General features: G+C 52.5%; 1 protein-coding gene across 1 annotated transcript in view; it reads right to left on the bottom strand.

Annotated features, from left to right (window-relative positions):
- Positions 1-13687, bottom strand: part of LOC309672917 (serine/threonine-protein kinase TNNI3K) — a gene marked incomplete at both ends in the record, with an annotated part of 92388 nt that overhangs the window by 999 nt on the left and 77702 nt on the right. Inside the window, 3 exons of the mRNA XM_082484539.1 lie at positions 3124-3203; positions 9198-9367; positions 10982-11041. Of these exons, the coding sequence (XP_082340665.1) occupies positions 3124-3203; positions 9198-9367; positions 10982-11041 (310 nt within the window). The remainder of the gene's footprint in view (positions 1-3123; positions 3204-9197; positions 9368-10981; positions 11042-13687) is intronic.

The following is a 13687-nucleotide window of genomic DNA, read 5'->3' as shown; positions in this document are numbered from 1 at the left end:
ACATTAGGCAAAAAGCAAACAAAGAAAAAAGATCAAAATGGACATGAACAGGGAGAGACAGCAGAGAAATTGGTTTATGTGGCATAAATAAAGAGTGCAAATATTTGCAGTCATTAGACCAAGCACTCGAGTAAGAAAGGGCTCGGGGCTCTCCGGCTCCTGCTGTGCCGCTGTGCGCGGCAGTGGCTCGGTTGCTCCGCAGACCCCGCAGCCCGCGATGCCGTCAGAGCGAGCGGTGCTGGGCTGCGGAGCACGGCGGGGCCTCCAGAGCTCCGCAACAGGAGACGGGGACGCTGCTCTTCCTGGAGATACTCATCCCGGTGACACTGCAGGACTCAACCTGGAGCTGCAGCACCCTGTTGGCGTGAAGCATGTGGCGAGGAGTAGCCTTTCCACTCCTGCCGTGTCTCGCAGACAGGACCATGACTGCCTCTGTGCCGCCCCGGCTTTTCACACCCTCCCCTGCGTTAGCGCAAGGCTCGGCTTGGCCAGCTCGGGGCTGCGCCACACCACCCTCCGGCTGTCCTGACCAGCGACGTGGAGGGCTGGCGGGGGCCACCTCCCGTCCCCCTCGCACGCCGTGGTTCCCTTCTGCAGAAACTATAATTCCAGGAACAGGTGTGTTTGAAAATAAACCCTGAGGTCTCGTGAGTGGAGGCTGAGATCACTCCTTAGTCCCACAGGTTAAATGCAGCCACGGAGAGGCTCTTCTCCCCCAGCCCTTCATTCCCTCCTCTCCCTTTTTAATACAGACTTGAGAAACCCTCTCCAGCCTCCCCTGGATGGTCTCACTCTAGGAGGTCCCTAAACATTGCTGGTTTGTTCCTGTTTTCTTCCTCATCGAATGTTCCGGTCGCAGGATGCCCGATGGGAGCTGTGCCCCGAGCAACTGCTCTCTGCAGCTGTGGAATCTGCACATGATGTGTAACAGCAAAGTTTTGTTCTTTTTGAAGTTTCAAAGGTCATTACCTCACTAACTTGTTATGACTTTGAGGCTGCTGTTTGTTAGCACTGTACTCAGTAAATATTTATGTGACCAGGTTTTCTCTTTTTCTCACCCAATGTGCTCAGTTCAGGGGAGGGGAGGGAGTGCGAGAGTCATGCTGAGGCCAGTGAAAAACAGCAAAGACAATGAGTTGATGAGCTTCAGCTATGTGCTTCAGGCAGAGCAAACCACTGAGTTCTCCTGGTGACAAACCGGGTTGGGAAGTGGCAGAAAAGCGCGAGCAGATGCCAGGAGAGGAGTGAGAAGGCCCCAGGGACAGCAGCAGGCTCTGAAGGACGATGGCAACACCGTAAAGTCAACATATGTAAGTGCAGAGCATACAGGAGAACTTATGTTTTCCTTGTACGTACTCAGCAAGGGTGTCTCAGAGAAACTGAGGCAGTTCAGAACACCTCTGCCCACAGCGAGCAGAGACCCCTCCTGCGGGGTGCTCCGGTGGCAGCGACCGTGCTGTACCCCTCTCCTTAGAAGTCTGTGTTGTCCCCCCAAGGCCAGCCCTGCTCCTCGGTGCTGAGGATGCGCTGTTGTTCTCCGTGTCAGCCTCACGTCTCCTGCCGGTTTTGTTTGCCTCCTTTCTCCATCACAGGCCAAGGTCTGAGAGGAGTGTTTATGAGAAAAACCTCTACCCAGTTTTCGGAGCAGACCCGGCCGGCACAGGCAGTGCCAAAGCCGCATCCTTTGCCAGCTCCGTGGCGCTTTTGTAAGAGTGTGTCAGAGTCCGGTCTGGCATCTGGTGTTGCCAGGTGTCCTGCACTGCTCTGGTAGGGTCATCCCTCTAGCAATGGTTTCAGAGAACACCTTCTTGCATTGCTTGGTCTCCAGGGCTCCCTGGACTTCCACACCTCTCCGGGGGTGATGAGATCCAGAACACCTGCACAGCTCTGGGCGGATGGTGGAAGCGTGGTCTGCGGTGCTGCCATCGGGCAAAGGTCGCCGCAGATGCTGTGCTGATGTTTGCTGAGCAAACAGCAGTGGTGGCGGACAGGCCCTGGCCGTGTGTCGGCACTGGAACGTGGCAGCGATGTCCTGCTCATATGGCCCTGGAGCAGCTCAGGAGGTTGAGGTCAGCAGATCAGCTGGTGGTGGTGGCAGGGGCAGCACCCACTCAGGATTTGCCGTCCCCCCTCAGCGTCGCTGCACAGAGTTATGGGCTGTGCTGCGCTGCTCTTTCACACCCGAGCACTGAACACGTCCTGCCCTGGCAGCACACGCTGGCAGCGGCCTCCCCGCAGCGGCGGGTCCATCAAGGAGGCGGCAGCGGAGGCTCATGTGGATGGAGATGGGCACCAAGGTGAGACTTGGAGTCTGACCTCCGGCTCCACACCAAGGAAGAAGGATTTACCTGAGCTGTCTGAATCCGCTCCGCCTCACACCACCCTGTTGCCAACTACATTTTTGTACACTCTTTCTTTTAAGGTTTTATTTACACATTATGCTGCTGGGCTAAAGACTGCTCTAAGCTGATAACCATTTTGTGCTTGGGAAACCGTCAAGAAACGGCCAGTGAGTTATCAGCCGTTTAGAAAGGGTGGGCGGGAAACAGCTCCGGAGGAGGTGCCGGCAGGACGAGACCTCAGCAAAGGATGTTTGGCAAGAGAGGATGGTTGAACACAGGCGCTGGGAAATGCTGGAAAGCTGCTGGTGTGGCAGTGCCTAAACTGACACCCGAATGCAGAAGGACAGAAAGGCAGGAAGGCAAGCGGCAGAAGCAGTCGGGACATGTCTGTGCTGGAGGGGAGCAGGGCGAAGGGACGCCCTCTGAGAGAGGACTGCGAAGGGCGTTGTGTCATTTTATGCTCCTGTGGTGCTCCAGAAACGGGACTGCCTTGACCACTTTGTGCAGGAGCAGCCTTGAGGATCTAACGCCACATCTTCTCCTTATTCACAGATCCACACACGAGACAGCAAGGACGCTCCCAACTCCGAAGTGCCCGGGGCGCATGTGCAGTGAACGCAGCCGAGCGCTGCCCGGGGTGAGACCGCGCTGGCGGACCACAACCAGCAGCCTCCGCTCAGCCTCGGTTTTCTCGTGGGACTTTTTGGTACCTCAGGAGGCTGTAGCTCTGCACTGGTTAAACACACCACGACGCTCAGAGGAGTATTCTGCATTAACTCACCGTTTTTGTCGATTGGTGGGTACTGGAAGTTTCTTCTCATGTCATCCAAAGACAGTCCCTGAGGAGGGTGTTGCCCAGTGCTGCAGATTAGACAGGAGGTGGCAGGTTAGGTAAGACTGGTAAGGTCACATCTCCATACCATGAGAACTTTTTCTACAGGGTTGGAAGGAAAGGGCAGTAACATGAAATACATCAGCCTGATGCCCAGCCACTGGCATCTGCAGTAAACAAAACGCAAGGAAAAGTTATGAAGCAAGAACATGAATCACATACATACTCTCATTTCATCCATTCTCAAAGTAACTTCCCTCAAATATACTGTTTTGGGCTTCACAATTGCTTGCAGGTTGCTATTTTAGAAGCAATTCCAGGCATCAATCTGGGATCATTGTAGTGTATTCTATGCATCACTGCTAACAGATTCCTGCAAATAAGTTTCTGTGGCATGGAGGATCCCTGAATTATCTTCCAGTCATTGACCAAACCCACTGTCCTGCCAACGCGTTATTTATCCCCCATCCTAAGGAGCCACCACTGTCCTCGACCAGCTCTGCACGGATTCCAGGCAGACAGAAACCAAGCACACACAAAACCAAGAAGCCCAAACTGTTGTCATTTAGCCCTTAGTTCATTTATTTCCCAGGAGCTGCCAAAGGGATAAAGCAAGGGATAACAGTTACAGTGACACAGCCGGTGGCACGGGGAAGCAGAATAACACACACAGGTGCTTCAGAACAGTTTAGATATGATGGAGAGCCCACGTCTGTCCGACCCCATGTGATACTTGACTGGGGGAAAAGAACCTGAGAGTGCTGTGCTTTCATTCGGCGTGCCCTCACTGCGCGCGCACCTAAACCTTGAGAAACCTTCTAACTGCAAATACCATCAGCCACGGTTCTCGGGCTCTGACGCTTTTCACGGTGCAGGCAGAAGGCACAGTACTAAAAAGAGCTTTGAATCAACTTACTTAGATGCTGTGATTATTATTTACCTCAAAACATATTTAAAAAAAAGGTCTGTCACCACTAGACTATCTCAACAGTGTATTCACAGCTTCTGGCTTCTATTGAGGAGCCACGAAAATGCTCTTTCTGGTGGTCTCTTTGTGCAGTTTTGACAAGATAATAGGATTAGGTTTGCCAAATTCCACTAACTGTGAAGTAACGTGACATCAGCTTCACTTACTTTTCAAATATTTTCACTGGCAAAACTGATCAATTTTACTTTTCAACCTCGAAAATGTGAAGTCATGAAACTCAGTGCATCGTCCAAGCAGCAGAACAGGAAGCACGGATGCCAGCTGGCAACGGCAGGACATAGGCTGTTGTTTCGGGTTTCTCTGGGGCTCGTCTGCTTTTCTGCCCCAAACACAACCATTACTCTGGCCCTGATGCAGCGCTGGGAGGCTCAGGACGGGTCCTGCGGCTCTGCCTTTCTCAGCTGCTTTAGGGCACATCTTTAGGAAGGAGGGACGGACGTGGGTTCCCTATAGTGATGGTGCCTGTCGGTGCCTGGAGCGGCACCATGGCCTGCGGGAGGAGGCCGGGCAGCTGCCTGGCAGGCTGGAGGTAAAGTTTAACAAGAATTGGGAGTACCCTGAAGGTGCAGGGAAAGCTCAACCGGTACCTCTGGAATATTGTTTCTACCCAGCTTTTCACTGTCCCGTCCTCCTCCGCACTGCTCCTGACTTCACTCTCCTGGCACCATTCACCCCTTTCCCACTCTGCTGCCCGCCGTCCCAAAGAGCTGTCCCTCCTCTGCGCCACGTGGCTCCTCCACCACCACCCATGCACCCACCCAGCCGCTCGCCCCGCTGCCAGCGCAGCCGCCGCTGCCCCGGCCCTCGCCTGCATGTCGGGGACGGACAGCCCTTCGAGGGCCGACCCGCAGTGCTGTGGAACGTACACACTTACTGTATCACTTGCATTATTGAAGCTTATTCATAATTAAGGACCTGGCCTGTCACTAATTACAGCCGGCGATCTGAGCGCGCCAGCCTCTGCAGGACGAGACCTGAGACAGGAGTGACCCGCGGTGGGGACCGTCTCTCCTGCTGGCCTGGAGGGACAGTGCCCAGCCCGGGACGGGGCCTTTCCAGGGCAGACCCGCGCCATGGCCCACGGGTCCGGGCTGGGCTGTGCCATCCCACCCGGCTGCAGCTCCACAGCCCCAGCCCCGGCAGCGCTGCCCCGGGGCCCAATCCTGCCCCGGTCCACAACCTGCTCATGGGGAGCAGAAGGAGATGATGGGTGGCACTGCTGCTGGGGACCACCTCCTGCAAAGAGCCGCGGACAGACGGGCTGCCAGCCAGCGGGACAGACGAGTGACCACCCCACTCGCCCAGGACAGGAGCTGGTGCGTGCTGGTGGATGGGGACCTGTGCTGCCTGCATGGTGGGGTCTGTGCTGTGCAGCCACACTAGGGCACCTACAGCTCATGCTGCTCAGCAGGATGCTGCTCCTGCACACAGGACAGATGTGCACACAGCTGGCGGCAGCTCGCGTGTCCAGCTGGTGAGCGAGGCTCTGCCTGCACACACGCAGCAGCGGCTTCATGGCAGAGAGAGCGACGTTTGCTGCACGATCCCTCTGTTCCGCACAGAGAGGGAATGCTTTTGGAACACTACAGCGTACCAGGACACACAGACACGCAGTCGCTAGTTGCGGCCACCTGTAGCACAGGCTGAAGAGGAGCCTCTGCCAAAACCCTCAGACGTGTTATATCACTGGGCAAAGGTACAACGAGAGGACACTCCAAATGTTTCTGACTTGGCATAATTGAGAGCTACTTAAACAAGAAAAGACTATTCTTTTGCAAATGATGTCCTTGGACTCTCTGGGAAATGGCAAAGGTGTAAAGAAGTAGAAAATCCACAGTTAAAGCTTCTACACGGTGACGAGTTGCCACGTCAAGCTGTCCTGTCAGAGAGACAATGAAAAAGCACTGCTATTGCATTTCATTCATCGCGAGGCTCCTGCATCGCCGGAGCGCGATCTGACGCTAAAGTTACAGCGCAAGAAACAAACAAACAACTTCAGTGCCACGGCTGTGTAACCCCATGTGTGGTACATGGAGGCTTCATCAGACTAATTGCTTCTGCCATGGAGCGGAGTTGCGTGTTGCGGTGTTTCACAGGACGTGAAGTAGTTGGGCAGATGGAAACAGGAGGCAGCCCGGGAAACATAGTCCAGCTGGGGAAAACCCAGCTGCCCTCTGAAAATGCCCACGCTTACAAAAATGAAACCCGAAGAAACAACTGTCATTAGTAAGAGAAGTCATTAATCATCTCAATGTGTTGTATATTGAAAAACTACTGAAACTGTGGAAACCGTTCCCTTTTCATTGAGTGTTGTGCCTCTGGGCGAAGCTTTCTGGGTGCTATTTATAGATTTGAGTGTTGTTAGATTGTGTGGCGGAGCATTTGATAGAGGAATCCACCTTTAAATACCCGCTGGGGTGACAGAGGGGTCCCTTTTGGTGGGCTAACGAGCCTCAGCGCTGCCCGGGGAACACTGAACTACAGTGGGAAGTGCCCCTTCTCTCTCTCTGGTGTCTGCACTAACCCAGATGTGTCACTCATTAATTTCATGCAAATCTATTACACTCAACAGCAAAATCCGGCCCTTTACAGAAAATACAGCTGAGACTGCCTTCATCCTGACCTCAGTGCCCACCTCCAGCAGCACGGGACAAAAGCGATGCAATTACGCAATTTATAGGATATCGCATTTTGCCAGATGAGCATTTCGGGTCTGATCTGTATTTTCATGTGAAAGATGTCAGTGTCTGCCTGCAGGTGTTTGCCTTCTGCCTCTCCAGACGAGTCCCTGAACAGGCAAAGCATCGATGCATTGTGCCTCTCCATTCCAGCTCCCCGTTTTGGCCGGTTGTATTTCTGCCTCTGCGCATCCCGGGTACCAGGGAGGTGTCGGGAGGGCAGAGCTCTGCTGTTACTGCCTCTGACTGCTGAGTGGTGCTAAAGGGTAAAGTTTAGACTGAGTGCACCGCTTCCCTGGCAGACACTAAGAGCACCATTTCATTTTCACTGTACTCTGGCTGCCCGTGGGACAGAGATGGGAGATCGCTAAATTTGCCCTCAGAACCAGGTGTCCCAAGTGGGAGGGCCGACTGCCTCAGATATTAACTTAATGGTACAATAACATAGAGAACCCACGTGACTTTGCCTTAAAATCATCAGGAGTTCTTCTTATCCTTCTATGGTCATGAATTGAACAATAGGCAATTTTTAGGAGGGACTCTGGTAGGAACAGACCCAGCAATGCTGACTCCCACCAGTCTCCGGAGGCTGAGCTCCTTTTCCTCTTCCTGAAGGAAAAGGGACTCAGCATTTGTACCTCCTGCCCCTGTACCTGCTGGGACAGCCCGCTTTCTCTCTGTCTGTCCCTGCCCGTCTCAGCACGGATGCCGTCCCCTGCCGGGAGCGCAGCCTGGGGTCTGCGATGGGCACAGGTGACGGCACCCGCTGGCGGCGCTCTCTCCTGGTACCGCACCACCATCCTCCAGCAGCGCAGCCCACTTCATTCACTCAACCCCATCACAGACCAAGATGGAAAAACCAAAAACTAAAGTTCAGACCTGAGAAACACAACATCAAAAATGGCATTTTCAGTTACTTCGCTTTTCTGCCGCAGCTGCTCTCTGGGGTCGCTGGTCTCTCCCCGTGTTTTGTCTCCATCACAGGCTCTTACGGGCAGGGACCTGTCTGTTCTTCCCATCCGTAAAACTCCCTCTCACTAAATAAACTCCACTGATACCAAGAATCTCACAGAGGTGAGGGAATGTTAGAAAATAGTTTTGAGATACTCGGTCAGACACACACTATACACTCCACAAAGAGGACATATACATACTAATGTATCAGGGAACAAAATTTCTTATACATAATGACCATACTGGCATTTCAATGTGAACTTTCTTCCCAAATTTGCTTATTTCTAGGATTTTCAGATGGCTCTTCCCAAGTGCTCCCCGTTCCTCCTAACCAGAAGGACACGCCTGTATTTTGGCAGAGATAACAAGCTGTGCCTGGGATATGAGGCAGCAAATACACTTACCACGTTTCTGCCGGGCTTGGACTTCTGCTGGGTGAGGTGAGCTCACTGGGTAACTCCGGCCCCTTACAAGGACCAGCAAATCCTGCCCTCCTGTTGTGGAGTGACGCACTAACACAACCTTCTCCATTTTCAGACAATACCTAGAGGTTATGCTGGCTCCAGCATAACAAACTGGTCTGTCAAACCCCAAAAAGCTCCTCCAGGAGTCAGCTTCCCTAAATGGCATTATTTCACAGAAGTAACTGTGTGAGCAGTTCTCCGAGGGTGAGCAGTGCCCACGCCGTGAAGGAGACTCGTAAGGCTCTGTGCTACAGTGCCACCTGATGCCTCCAGCCATGTCATTTGGTATGAAGTGCTGCCCATGGGCTAACCTGGATTTGCCATCCCGTCACGGATGCCATGCACTGGAATAGTTTTTGCTTTGTTTTTTTTCCCAAAGAAAAACGTGCCCTTTATCTTTTCTTTGGTGAAATGTTTCAAATGGAAAACACGTTGTGATATAAACACTGGCCTTCCCAGACCTGCCAGCAGGTAGTGAAGGTACATCCATCTAGTGACCACATGCCTCCAGCCCCTTGGATGGGCAATCATCTGTCTTTTGTTTCATGCGATAAAGCAGTGGTACTCTGTGCAGAACCCGTGCACGGCAGGGCTTGATTTTCTACTATTTTTATGTTGCTCATAGTGAAAAATGCAAATGCTTAGCTGTTGTCTTGGCAGCAGGACGGCTTCCACAGCATTCGATAACCTAAACACCCTGTGCTACGGCAGTTACAGGGAAGACGGGACTGCAGAGGTGCTTTGCCCGCCTGGCCCTGGCAGCGGACCAGCCCCGGGGTGCATTTCCACCACCGGCTCCCCACGCAGCCGCAGCCGCAGCCACATCCCTGGTGGGGCACAGTCCCTGCTGCAGGCACGGGAGCCAGGCAGTCTTGGGGAGGACCCTCCTGTCCCTTCCAGACCGGGGCTCTCCTCGGCCCTGCCATCACGGGTACGTACCTCTGTGACCAGACAGCATAAGCTCGTGCGTTCAAGGCGTATTCCAATTCAAACCGACTGCGCAGCGCCGCAACGTGACTACGGCCAGGACCTCCCCGTGCAACGAGACAGTCCGAAGATGAGGAGGGAGACAGAGAGCCACTGCTATTGCTGGAGGCTGGAGACATTAACTGGATTAAAAAATAAGAAGGCACCGTTAGTACATATTTACAAGTCTTTCCTCAGCTCTTTCTCATAATTTGTGTCCCGCATTTCCGTTACAGTTTGGCTGAAAAAAGCAGTGCCTCCTGACTTTGATCAGCTGAGGAGAACCAGACGCTGCCTGCCAAAAGAGCAGTCAATTCATCATTGCCTGGAGTTTTCAAACTGGGGTTGGATGCCTCTCCAGAAGACATGGTTTAGCTCAGCCATGAGTTGTTCAGCTCGCGAGCATTCGCCGTGCAGCTGAGAGCCATCGCTGCCTCCCCAGCGGGAGCCACCGGCTGAGACTTTCCCATCTGCGCTAGAAAGGTGGCAGAGCTGCCTGACCACAGCGGTCCCGTCTGAGCATCCCAGGGCCAGAATTCAGACCGAGGGGGCATTACAAATGCAGGGCTAGAGCATCAACACGTGTGTTTACACATATGGACCAACCACACGACACGGGTACCTGCAGCAGCAGACACCCCGACGTGCTGGCACAAAAGGTCCCTGCCACTCCTGCTTCAGAGATACTTAAAAGGAGCAGAAATGATTTGCTGAGAGAGGAGAAAAGAGAGGAAACAGAGTGAGGTGGAGAGAGAAAAGACTCCGCCGTCATCCTTCATTGGCCGCAGCACTTAACTTAGTAGAGATCTTCTTCCTTAAAGCTCCTCTCAAACAAGGCTCTGCCCTGCACGCAGTGGAGCTTCGGGCTAACTCCCCAGCTAAATAATGCTTTCTTATTTTCTTTTTGTATGTAAGCTCTTGCCCCAGATTTCTTCCCACATGCACTGCTGCCTATGTATCACAGAAGTCAGGTCTCCCATGAGATGACACAGTTTCTGTGATATAGGGCTTCACGTTCTTTTTCCACTTAATAGCTTCCACCTCCGCACAGAGCAGCCAGCTGCAGTCAGGGCACGAAGAACTGGAATAGATTGTGGGTGTCTTTTCTGACCCTTAAGCTCAAGAGCAGTGATCCATTTTAAAAGCAGTTGTGTTTTTTTTTTTTTTTTTTTTCTTTTTAAATCTTACATGCATGCACACATACAAACACACAGAGAAAATATAATTTCAGGAATTGTGGCCCTGAATCATTTACTTTCTGTTTGACCACTTACAGCAGGCTGAAGGCTGTGCCGTCCGTCTGTGTCACGGCCACAGTCCAAGGCAGGAATTGCCTTCACATTTATCCTTCTTATGCTTTCTCTTTTTACCTTTCTCCCAAGGGTCTTGGCCAGTTTGTCTTTCTTCTGTTTAAACCAGCAGTCTTGAATGGGATGAATGGGAACACAGATTCTGCCCCGGGCTGCTGTGAAGCGCATCCCCCCGGCGCTGGTCGCGCTCTCTTCAGTGTCCCTCTCTGAGCAGCCCCTGGCACTCCCGGCAGCCTCTGGTCCCTGCCTCCTCCTCCCGGCCCCCGCACAAACCACGACTGACATCGCGCCCTAAGACCACAGCGTGTCGGCTGCCCACGGGACCGGGCAGCCCCGGCAGCTCGCGGGCTCCGAAGCCACCGCTTCCCTCAGCTGGTCCTCTCCCCACTTGTGTTCCCGACCTGCGGCACAGCCACAGGCACCGCGCAGTGGAAATAAGGCCCTTACCTCAATATTGCACAGACATTCTTCTAATTTTGTGACCACTTCTGAGAACTCTGGTCTCCCCTGTGAGCACAACAGGAAAAGCAGAGCTGTGTTAAAAACAGACGGGGGGCATGTCTTCTGTGATTAAACTGACTCATGGATATGGGATGAATCACACCTCCCCTCCGTTTCCCTTTCTCCGAATTTCATGGCATTGCTTTCAGTCTGCTTGGGAATCTGATGGGAATTGCAAGTTCAGTACTAAGCTATGAAACTAAGAGGTGTGTGGATAAAAACTTTAACTGCATTATTCTTCTCTTTTTCCATAACAATTGGATTTAAGCTAATAACGACTAGATCATAAGATTACAAAAATACTAACAACAAATCCTCGGCTCTGCTGTACATTAGGTGTGGTTCCTCCTTGTCTGTAAACAAGCCTTTGACCACAGCAGCAGCGGTGAAGAGCAGCGGACAAGCACTCACGGCCACTCTTGTCCTTCTCTCACTGATGTACTCACACCACCGAACATGCGCCGCCTCCGCAGCGCTGCCCACCGCCTGCCCGGCCCCTTCCCGGACACGCGGCTCCATCTCTGCGTGCTTTGTGCGGCGGAAGAGTCTGTGGAGGCCGTGCGAGGGAGGGGGTCAGGGCACTGAGGGGGATGACAAGTACCCCTCCCTGTTACTGCGGGTCAGTGGCCCGTTCCAGTTCACAGCAGAGCCTTCCCAGGGAAGTCCAGGCTTAACTCAAGTGCTGCATGCAATGGTGTTTGAGAGAGGGACCGGGAATACCTTAATTAAGTAACTGTTAAACAAACTCCTCACTCCCATCACCACATCTTCCTCCACAAGATTGCCTGCCAGAGGTGGGCATAATTGCGGAGCTTTAGGACAAAGTCCTACAGCCCTCACATCTACGAGCGACAGCAGAAGGATAATGCACACAAACAAGACTTCAGGTTTTGGCCCTTTGTGTAAATAGGTCTTAATTGCTTTTCTGTCTCAAAAGGGTAAGAAAGAAAATGACCGGTCCCTTTAAGCTCCATAGTCCTGTCCCTGTCTGCAGTTACACGGGGAAGGGAGGGAGAAAAGCGTGTTTATTGGTGTCCACAGCAGTGTCTGGGCTGATACTGCTCCTGGTGGTAGTGGCTTAAGGCAGTGAGACAGTCCCATCCTGCTCCTGCCTCTGGCCACCAGCGCTCCCCCGGCGCGACAGGATCAATTCCCCTTCTGAACGATGCTGTGATTCCGTGAAGAGGAGCTGTGATGGGCCGGTCTGTGGAGAGCCGGGGCATAGCCCTCCGCCGATTTCTCCTGACCTCCACCAGCCTTCCTCTGAGGGTGAAAGCTGTGGTGAGAGGCAGTCCCCTGGGCGCCTCCTTCCTCAGCCGGTCTTTAAAGCCTTCTGCTCATCTGACGACTTCAACCCTCTGCCACAGGCTGCCAGCCCCCACGCTGAGACACTCCCCTTGAAACCACGCTCTGGAGGGACCCTGTCCCACCAGGACCTCAGCCTCCAGTAAGCACGGCTACGAGTTACATACGCCGAGGAACGTGTTGGGGAACACTACCACGGCAAAAGCACCTTCTGAACGCGGAGCCCTTCCCAGGGACAAGGAGTCCTCAGAGTGGCTCTTCTTTAGCCAGGGAAGGCTGGTGGGAAGGAGGGAGATCCCACCTGATGGCTGGGCAGAAACTTCATTGTGAGGTGATTTCAGTGGTTCCTTTTATAAAGGATTCTGTTACAAAGCAGTATATGATGGCATTAGAGCATCCCTGAGCTCTGCTCTACAAAGTGTTGAAGAAATACTGCATTAATTGCACCTGATAAACTCTGTCACCCTCAGTGGAACTTGACTGGAGCCCATTGGATTAGCCCAGCGGACACCATGGAAGAGCCGACTGTAACATTAGAGTTGTACTTAATAAAGCTAAAACAATGTTTATTTTCTTTAAAGAACTAAGCCCCAGGTACTGTGGCAATACTTTGACTCTAATTAAAGCTTACAAATTAAAATCCTAATGAAAAATGCTGCTTAAGAGACACTGTCTAATTTTCTACTCATCAGTTTGCCTTTGGAAACAACTACTGTCAAAAGTTTCTGGAAAACAGATGGCCAAGTACCTAATAAACAGCAACAGTGACATGACAGGGGGGAACGAGCTTTCTGTTGGGGTGAACCCCGAAAGAAATGAAAGACAAATAAAAGGATAAGTTTTTAAATTGGGAGACGTTTCATAGACATCCAGCAAAATCCATACAGATATACTCCATTTTGTTGCCCCCTCCCCCCTCTTTTTTTTTTTTTTCACTGAGCAAACCTCTTGGACACTCACTGAGCCCCCAAATTCACCATTTTCCCCTAACAAATAACCTCTCATAAGTAAATGCCTTTGTTTATGCATCTACAGTGAGATGCTGTAAAATGGACATGGATGTGGTGATACTTTTAATCTTTTAGATATTTTGCTCATTCTGCTTGTTGCCGTGTTTCCCTGACAGCGTTCTGTCCCTCCTCTCGAGTGGGCTGCTCAGGAGACATCACCGTGTCACGGACTGTTGTACACAGGAGAGAACTGAGAGACATCGAAAGAACTGCTTGTTGATGCCGGCAGTGAACATACAGCAGAACGGTGGGTTTGCGTTGGCAGTCTCGGGACCGGCCGGTGGCTGCCCAGCAAACCTTGACGTGCTGACGAGGGGCTGATAACGCTGCTTTACTG

This window comes from Vanellus vanellus (genome assembly GCF_965231255.1).
Source record: "Vanellus vanellus genome assembly, chromosome: 5".
NCBI classification, from domain to species: Eukaryota; Metazoa; Chordata; class Aves; order Charadriiformes; family Charadriidae; genus Vanellus; species Vanellus vanellus.
This window is presented reverse-complemented; position numbering and strand designations above follow the sequence as displayed.